The 10261-nt window shown below is 35.7% G+C and overlaps 1 protein-coding gene across 1 annotated transcript; it reads right to left on the reverse strand.

Moving 5' to 3' along the window:
• Positions 1-1747: 1747 nt before the first annotated feature.
• On the reverse strand, positions 1748-3284 carry MOT2 (sulfate transmembrane transporter). Its single transcript, XM_079040577.1, has one exon. The coding sequence runs from the start codon at positions 3206-3208 to the stop codon at positions 1853-1855; it is 1356 nt and encodes a 451-aa protein (XP_078896703.1). The 5' UTR covers positions 3209-3284; the 3' UTR covers positions 1748-1852.
• Positions 3285-10261: the final 6977 nt, after the last annotated feature.

A 10261-nucleotide genomic window follows, 5' to 3' on the forward strand; every position in this document is an offset into this window, starting at 1 on the left:
TACTCTATGCCGACGACGTTATATTTGTGGGTGAAGGGTCTCATACTAATATCAAAAATATTTCCAAGATTCTTAGATGCTTCCAAGTCTTATCGGAGCTGAAGGTCAATTTCCACAAATCAAAAGTAATTGGGTTATGTGTGGAAAACAGTGAAACAAGGAGTTGGGCGATCGAACTGGGATGTCTAGTGGAGTTTCTTCCATTCATGTACCTCGGAGTTTTGGTAGGGGCAAACATGTCACGCAAGAAATATTGGCAACCCGTTATTGAGAGATTTCAATATAAGTTATCGGACCGGAAAGCTAGACATTTATCTTTTGGTGGAAGAGTGACATTGATCAAAGCGGTTCTTGGTAGCCTGCCAACCTTTTATTTCTCATTATTCAAAGCATCTGCATGTGTTATTGAGGAATTAGAGAAGCTGAGAAGAAATTTCTTATGGGAAGTTCAAATGCTGGGAGGAAGATTAATTAGATAGCTTAGGATAAGGTTTTATCATAAAAAAAAAAAGGTGGTCTCGGGATTGTGTCGCTCAAAACAAAATCTGGCACTATTATGTAAATGGGCTTGGAGATTACACAATGAATCAGGCTCTTTGTGGAGTTCAGTCATTTGTGGTATCCATAATCTAGAAAGAAAACCATGGCAGAACTTCTCGAAAAATACCTTATCAGGTGTGTCGCATAACATTTCCAAAGTTTTTGACGATCTTGCTGTGATGAATATTTATGATGACGATATCTTTCAAAAACGTGTCTTCTCGAGGAACAAAACGTTACTGTGGAAAGACAATTGGTTCGCCCACAACACACTTCAGGAACTTTTCCCAAATTTATATGCTTTAGAATCCCTGAATCTTGCTTCATTTGTGAAAGGAGAGAGGGTGGAGTCTTTAAATGGAAGTTGAAATCAACTCCAAATTCTGATCAGGCTAACCAAGAACTGGTCAACTTGAATTTAGTTTTATGTGGTTATAACTTTTTGCAGGAACATGATAAATTCTGGTGTAAGTTTAACCCAGACGATAAGTACATAATGGATTCAAAAATCACGAACAAAGGAGGCGAGCCATTTATATGGCTCCAAATAGTCCCGATAAAGGTGTCCAACTTTGCATGGAGGGCGAAGCAAGGGAAGATTCTGGTAGCAGCTGCTCTATCAATGAGAGGTGTTTAAACTGACTCACTGATCTGCAAACTTTGTAATATGGGTGAAGAATCTGTAGACCATCTGCTTACGAGCTGCTCTTTTGCTTCAGAAGTCATTAAAAGGACTCTTAACTGGTGTGGAATTCCTCAAGGGCAATTTACAAAGATAGCGGAGTTGCTAGATTTTGGTGCCTGATGGGGAAATTGCCCTAAAAAATGCAAACGACTATTAGTCATTCTATATGAGCTTATTTGACGAATCTAGAAGGTTAGGAATAACAAAATTTACAACATGGTTCAATCCCCTGTGACGTTAATTGATACAAAATCTACAACAACATGGTTCAATCCCCTGTGACGTTAGTTGATGATGTCATTTCATTTGTTTTCTCTTAGCATAAATTTAAGTGGTTGCATAACTAGCGTAAATGGATTAAGTGGTGTTGCTCTCATTTCTTATGGTGTAACTTGTAAACTCTTGTTTTTGTCCTCTGCATCCGGCTAGTTTCTTGCTAGTTCCCAGGTCTTTTTATATATTATTTGCCGTTAAAAGAAAACAAATTTGTTTAGTTAAGAAGCTAACAAGAATGCAAATCCCTTCTAAAATATCGTATGTCATTATACCATTTACATTGAAGCAATACATTTCCCAACTCATACAAATTAGACTAAAAATATGCATCAATTTACAAATTCCATTCGTTCATTCATCAACATCGTCAACACCACCACAATCAACCTCCCTCAATTTCAACAACACAAATAACGCAATCCCACACACAAATCCCAACGCAGCACTCGATCCCGTCAAAGATACAGCCGCACACACCAGCATCACAAACGACTCTTCTTTCGTATTCATATCCTTCGACGCCATTGCCAATTCTACTCCGGCAAACAAAAGCAACGCCCCCAAAATCCCCACCGGAAACTGGTTCAAAATCCTCACAAACGAGTTCCCAAACAACAATCCCAAGATCAATTTCCCTACTCCCAAAAGCACCACCGAAGCTCCGGTCCGGCCACCGAACCGGTACTGACCGGCTAATCCACCTGCCCCGTGACACACCGGCATCGCTCCGAACCAACACCCTACCAGATTCATTAATCCCACACTCACTGATACAGCTGTCACCGATGCTTCATGCTCCGGGAACAAATCATTCGACAGTTTACAGACTGCAATCACGGAGTTTAAAACGGAGAGTGGGATTTGAGGCACCGCTCCCCGGAGAAATCCGGTTTTCATGTCGTCCCAGGTGATTTTCAAGACGTGAAACTTCGACGGACCTAACTGTAAATCCTTGAAAATTGTAGGGTCTATAACGAAACATAATATTATTCCGATCAGAAACACGATCAGGGCAGCAGGGATGGATGAAAGAATCTGTAGCCTCCGGCGGACACGACGTTTCCCGGAAACAGATTCGGGGTTTTCATAGGTTTCGCCTGAGCCGCTGGTAATGATTAGAAAGATAATCGCAGAAAGTGCTAGTATAAGTCCGTCGAGGCCGAGCCATGATCGGGCGTCGCCCTGTTTGTTCGCGGCGAAGTCCTGGTTATACCGAACGTATTTGATGGCGGTGAAGGCGAAGGAGAGGCCTTGAGAAAGCTGAACGCCACGGACCACCGGAAGAGGGATGAATCGGTAAAGGAACGACATGAGACCTGTGGCACCGAGGAAGAGGAGAACAGAGGCGGTGCCGATTCCGGCGGCGGCGATTTGGGAGAGAGTTAGAAGTGGGGCTTCGGAGATGGCGACGGCGGCGATGGATTTCATGGGTTGGACGGGCATCGGGATGCCGAATAGAAGACCGGTGGCGATGTTGTATAAGGCGGTGAAGATGAGAGTGGTGCCGAGATCGAGGTTGGAAACGAGAGTAAGTGCTAACACAATCGGGATGTAGGTGCCAAGGTCGCCTACTGAGCCGCCGAGTTCTGACCATATGGTGGTTTTGTGGAGGCGGAGGGAGGAAGAAGCGTTGGATGGGATTTGGCGCCACCATTGACGGCGGTGACCGAGGAGTGGGACAGTGGTAGTTGGCGATTCTTCATCCATATTTTCCGGTGACAGATTTCCCCTTTGGAGAGATAGGTTGTAGACTGTTGCATAAGCACTTTTACCCGTTTATAGTGACAGTCACATAAATGACCCTTGGAATATTTCATAAATAACAATTATTTGCTTTCAAGTTTTAAAAAATACAATTATAACCCTCTTAGTAGCATCTCATCCACTTCTTTTGAAAAAAATTGGAGAGTGCATATTTTTTTAATGGTCCGAGATACACAAGAAAAAAATGAGCAGCTTTAAGTTTAAAAAAAAAAAAAAAAAACAAATCAATTATATTGAAAATAATTAGTTATTATGATTTCAAATCATTGTAATATGCAAACAATCCTAAAGACAAACCAAGGTTGTATTTTAGATTACAAGAGAAGTAAACTTAAAAGTTGAATGTTACCAAAGAGGACCTTACTTTTTACATTAAGGAGTAAAGTGTATAAATAATAATCTTTGATGGGTCTATTTTGGTTGTTCATAAAGATTAAGGGGTAGAACAGAACTTAAAGATGGATAACGTCTTAACGATTAGAGCAAACATACATAAATAGCTCCTTCATTGTATGAAGAGTCAATTGGCTTTTGGGACACGAAAGTATAGTTTATGCCGACATGCAAACCCTCGATGGAGTTAAGGCAAGGCTCACTAGGCTTGAGAGAGTGGAGTTCGGCAAAGCTCAACACATTCAATACACACCATCAATTCGGCATGCCGAGTTCGTGGTCAAACTCGATGACTAACTCGAGCCCTTTCTTCTTTACCTTCTTCTCTTCTCCACTCCGTACCCACTCCCTCATATCTTCTTCCTTCCTTCTTTCCTTAGCCACGTGCAGTCGGCACCACACCCCTCAACCTTATGTCCATAACGTTGCTCAATGTAGAACCTTTTTGAATATTTGACCATCTTTAAATATTATTAAAAGATAAACCTTATGTCTCTAAATATTATTAAAAAATAAACGTTATGATATCATCTAAAACAATATGGACTGTTGATTGTGTTTTCTTTATAGGTTTAACACCGTTAGATCAATTTGCTTATGTCACATTAATCAAACAATAAGTCAACTCGTTTGTTTTGAAGCCTTACGTGATGATTTTAAAGTTTCCAAAATCAAATTTCGTTACCAATATTAATTTGCATCCGTTATATTAGGAAATTTAATTTAGGAATTGAGTGAAAATAATACTTGAATTCTTTTCAAACTTACAACTAAAAAATTGGTTCATTATTAATGTAAATCTTAAATTTAGGCTTAATTTCCATTCAAAATTGTTTTGCAAATATATTATATGTTGAAATTTCGGAAACTATTAATTTCAAATTTCAAAAGTTTCGGATATTATTATGAACTAATACATTTTCAAGCACGATATCTTCTAATTTAAGTTTAAATAGGATTTCAATTGATTACATGCTAATTTTCATCATATTGACTTGTATATATATTTCAAATCTTTTAATAATCGATTTACACAAACATTCTGTCATAATTCCTCTGCAGAAAACAAATGCAAAAAAACTTCAACCTTCCCATCAGTCTAATTAGTCGAATAAGTGTATCTACTTCTTCCTAAAATCCTTTTAATATGTAATTTTGATATTGTTTTCGAATTTATATGTTTTTACTCATTCATATGGTTCTTTGTCGAATACTTATAATTTGGATGTAAAATGTTGTTTTTGAATTTATATTTTTTTGATGTTGTGTTTGTTACTTGGTTCCATCTTTTTAATCGGTAACTATGATCCTGTTTTCGAAAACAGTAAACTCAATGTTAAACTTGGATGTTATATATAATAAAATTATGATGTTACATGTATGTATACCTTTGTAAAAAATCAATAGACAAGACAAGAGATGACATGGTATAATATAATAGACTGGTTGTACAAAAGACATGAACGCCCTCATTAAAAAAAAATTGTGTCCCGTAGTAACAGAATAAGAATCAGAAATATACATTCTCAACAACTAATGTGAGCTTTAGAGTTAAATATAAGCATGTTGTCAAAGATGAAAAGAGGCTCCCATATTCTTTGTTCAAAAAGAATTGGTACCATACATGGGCAGGTAAGAATGCACGGTATAATAAAAGTGTGTACTCAACGGGCGTCAGCATTTTACCGTAAAATACCGAAAACGCCCCTCAGAACCTTCTGAAAAAAAAAAATCAAGTATACTCAAGGACCAAAAATGTAATCTACTCTGAACTTAAGTAAAGAAAAAAGAAAGAAAAAAAATATAAATTATGTTGTTGTGCTATACTTTTTTTTAGTTTTGGTCCAAGGGAAAAATGGTCATTTTAAAAATAAACTAACAGCTAGTGTTAGGGTTTAAATGTTGTAATAGTCGAAGTGTCAGATAGATTGTTACGAAGTTTATTTTGTCTTCGTAAGAAGGGTCTTCGGATGTAATGTAATTTGTACTAAGGCATTATAAAGATTAGTCTTAATGTCTAGTCCTTAGTATTGTTATGCTTTTATTCTCCTATAAATAGGGGTCTATACTAAGTGAGTAGAAGAACTTTTCACTGAGTCTTTTACAGATTATTCTTTGTACTCTGTAAAATCAAAAGCATAATATGAGCTAAACAAATATTATATTTACTCTTGTGTTCATCATTATTCTTCTTTCTGAATTCATACTTGAATTGATCTTAAACTCGATTACAAAACTCATCAATTGGTATCAGAGCAGGAATCCTTTCTGTGATCTGATTTTCATACGATCAAAAAGGTTTTTGAATCTACTGTTTGATTCAAAAAGTTTCCGTCCTTTTTGAAATTGAAAAATTCTTCTTGATCTCAATCTAGGATTTGATTCTGCAAAAATATTTGTAAATCGAGTGTTCTTTGTGTGATTCTGATTTGAAATATACAATTTGATTTCAATATTCTCAAAGTTTTTGTATCATCTTAAAGCTTTTGTCCGTACAACAATGGCGTCATTCAATCTGAATTCGATGACATCATTTTCTCATTTGCTTGGATCATCCACAAAAATTCCAATGCTTATTCCAGAATATTATGATCAGTGGGCAGATCGTATGGAAGATTACTTGAACGGATTGGATGAAGAATTATGGAAATACATCACAGGAGAAATCAATCAACCTGCACAAGTTCAGCCAATCGGAATGTCTTCAAGTAGTTCAGAAGTTGATAATCAAACCGATCGTTTAAAACGACTGGAGAAGAAATGCATGAGGGAATTAAGAGGTGCGTTGCCTCCTGTTGTGTACAATTATGTCAGAACATGCAAAACAACTAAAGAAATCTGGAACAATCTCAAAGACAAATTTCAAGGAAGTGAAAAGACGAAGATCACTTCTGTGAAACAATGCCTGGTAGAACTCAAAGATTTCAAACAAAAAGAAAATGAGTCTATTGAAACATACTATGATCGGTTCAACGAGCTAATCTATCGTTGTAACCGTTATAGTATAATAAGGTCATCAATGGAGTACAATTTGATATTTGTAATGGGACTTCGAAAAGAGTGGAGGAGTGTGAGTATGATGGTGAAAAATCAACAGAGTTTTGATACTTCGACTTTGAATGACTTGTACAATCAATTAAAATCTCATGAAAATGAAGTTAATGAAATAGCTGAGGAAGCGATTGCAAGTCTTGGTGGACCATTGGCACTTGTTTCGAAGGTTTCAGAAAGAGAGAATGAAAAATCGAAGTCTGATGAAGAAGAAGGTTTTCTGATGAATTCTGATGATGGGGCTGTTGCATTTTACTCAAATAATCGAGTAAAGCAATTTTTCAAGAAACCTTTTAATCCAAAGATAAAGTCATTAGATTCGAAGGGTAGTTTTGAGAACAAAAATAAAGTGGATGAGAAGAAGAAAGAAGTGAAGACTGATTCAAAGAGTCAAATGGAGCAAATGAAGATGATGTTGAAAGGTGATACAGGGATTAATTGCCATTATTGCTATGGAGCAAATCATTTGGCAGTAGATTGCTTGTTGAGAAAGAAGGAGGAAAAGAAAAATAGAACAAAGGATGAAGCTTATTACACTGAGAAAATGGAGGAAGTAAAGTCGAAAACAAAGAATTTGTCATTGGTGGCTCATGGAGAAACTGAATCGGATGGTACATATCAAATATGGTCTTCGGGTTCAGATGATGAAGAGATGAAAAATCCATCACATGGAGCTATGTATGCAAAGATGGAAGAGGATTCAGATGAAGAACAGACTTACGAAGTGTGTGGGCAATGCTTCGTTTCGAAGTCTACTGACAGGTCGCCCATGACTACCAAGGTACGTAACATTCTTGAATCTTTTAACATTCCAGTTTCTGCATATAATTATGAGTTAGTATCTTTTGATGAAACTGTTGAACCCTCAACTTCGAAAGTTTGTGATATGGAGTTTGTGGAAATACATGATAGTCAAACCGATGATAATGACAATGAGGAAGAAAATACAAATTCGAAGCCAATTCAAAGATCGAAAGAAATTAAAATTCCTCGAATGGTTGTTGATCAAGTCTATTTGGATACACAAGAATTTGAGAAAATTCTTAGTGAAAAAGGTGCTCATTATCTTGAATCGAATACTGTTGTGTATCCAATCTTCAAATGCACTGATGATGTTGTGTTTCCAAATCAAGTCTTCGTAACAACAGGTAATGTTGAAAATATAAAGCCTAAATTCAAAAAGATGATTGAGGAAGACAATATGCAAACTTCAAATGAAGGTTTCTTTTCGAATCAAATCACAGTTGAAAACAATCTTACAAAAAATTCATATAACTTTCAACATCAAAAACCAAAAAGAGTATGGGTTGAAAAGTCAAACGTTGAAAAGAAGAAAGTCAACTCAACTGAAAATGTGTTTACAAAGCACGAAGGTGTTAAAACAGATGTTAAAACAGTCAACAAAGCAATAACATTAAATTCAAAAGAATTTAAAGCTCAAGTTGAAAAATTTTCAAAGGAAAATAATATTTCGAAACGTCAAGCGAGAAAAACAATTTTTTGGCAAACTATTGAATCATTAAATATGAAATCAACAAATTTTTCAAGAGGAAGAAAAGTTTTTAGAGAAAAATTAAAGTCTCAAAGTTTTGAAAAGAAAAATGATTCATTTTCAGATAGAACAAAAACAACATTTCCAAGAAAAAGTTTTCAGAAAAAGGATGAAACACAGATTTCAAAATCACAAATCAATACATCTTATCATGAATCATATATTTCAAAACCAAAAGTGGATTATGTTCCGAGTTCAGCAAAATGTTATAATCCTTTGAAGAAACAAGCTGACAAAGTTTCATTTGCGAAGGGAATAACAACGAAAAGAAATATTGATCATTGGTTGGAAGGAAAAGGAAAAATATATCAATCAAGTAAGTTTTCGAAAGAACAGATACATGAGGCGTATGACAAGTATGCTAATCTTTCAACGAATGGTAGTTCGTCATCCAAAGAGTCAAATATTTCAGTTAAAGGTTGGCAGCCAGTCTCAAAAGCAAAAAGGGAAGAATCACAAACTCAAAATGCGAAGGGTTAATGGTTGTACTTTACAATAGTAAAAACTCATATATCTGACCCTTCGAATGAAAATGTTAAATTTTTTGACAGTTTCAAAACACAAGTTTGTGATTGGGTTAACGGTTGTACTTTACAATTGAAAAACAAATCTAATATGAATGGACCCAACAAGGCTTGGGTACCTAAATTTTTTCAATAATCGCAGGTACTTTGTGATGAGCAATATGATAACAAGTGGTATATTGATAGTGGTTGCTCACGTCACATGACTGGGAAGAAGGAAAACTTGCGTGATTTTCGAAGCCTAGAAAATGGAGGAGTGGTTAAGTTTGGCAATAATCACAAATGCAAAATCAAGGGTTATGGAAAGATAACGAATGGAAATTTCACTGTCAACCGAGTTACATTTGTTGAAGGTTTACAACACAATTTGATAAGTGTTTCACAACTTGTTGTGGGCACTGGAAATCAAGTTCTTTTTAATGAAGAAGGCAGTGTCATTTCGAATGTTAAGACAAAGGAAGTTTTACTTAAGTCAAAGCGAAAAGGTGATATGTTTACATTGGATATTGTTCCTATTATAGGCAAACCTGCTGTGTGTTTACTTTCGAAGGCTGCTGCCGATGTTAGCTGGTTATGGCACAGGAGACTATCACATCTCAATTTTCGAAACATCAACAAACTTGTTGGACAAGATCTGGTAAGAGGTTTACCCATTCTTAAATATGATAATGACAGTTTGTGTGCAGCTTGTGAAGTAGGAAAACAACACAAACAAGGTCATCCTATAACAATAGATTCGAAGATTGTTGAACCCCTCGAACTCTTGCATATTCATTTATGTGGTCCTTCAACAGTTGCTACTCTTAACAAGAAAAGGTACATTTTGGTAATTGTAGATGATTTTTCAAGATTTATGTGGGTTTATTTTCTCAGGTTCAAATCCGAAGTTCCACAAATGATGATTGATTTTATCAAGAAAATGGAAGTTTCATTGAAGAAGTCAGTTCGAAAAATTAAAAGTGATCATGGAACCGAATTCAAAAATCGTATTTTTGATTCATTTCTGGTGGAGAAAGGAATTTCGCATAATTTTTCATCTCCTTATACACCACAACAAAATGGTGTAGTTGAGAGAAGAAATCGATCATTATGCGAAGCTGCAAGAACAATGTTGGCCTATTCGAATTTACCTCAATATCTTTGGGCTGAAGCTGTTTCAACTGCTTGTTTTACTCAAAATAGATCATTCATTCATAGACGATTTAATGTTACTTCTTATGAAATAATCAATAATCGAAAACCTAATGTCAAATTTTTTCATGTTTTTGGATGTAGGTGTTTCATAATGAATCTTAAGGATAATCTTTCGAAGTTTCAAACAAAAGCTGATGAAGGAATTTTCTTGGGATATTCACACAATTCCGTTGCTTATAGAGTGTTAAATAAGCGAACTCGCAAAGTGGAAGAAACTTTTAATTTGACATTTGATGATCATTACATTAAAAAGTCTAATCATCAATTTGCAAATTATTCTAT

The sequence above is a fragment of the Lactuca serriola genome, chromosome 4 (genome assembly GCF_051521515.1).
Source record: "Lactuca serriola cultivar US96UC23 chromosome 4, Lser_US96UC23_V15, whole genome shotgun sequence".
In the NCBI taxonomy this organism is placed as follows: domain Eukaryota; kingdom Viridiplantae; phylum Streptophyta; class Magnoliopsida; order Asterales; family Asteraceae; genus Lactuca; species Lactuca serriola.

Excerpts from the sequence above, each read along its gene's own strand:
- MOT2 (XM_079040577.1), bottom strand. The coding sequence starts at position 3,208 with ATGGATGAAGAATCGCCAACTACCACTGTCCCACTCCTCGGTCACCGC.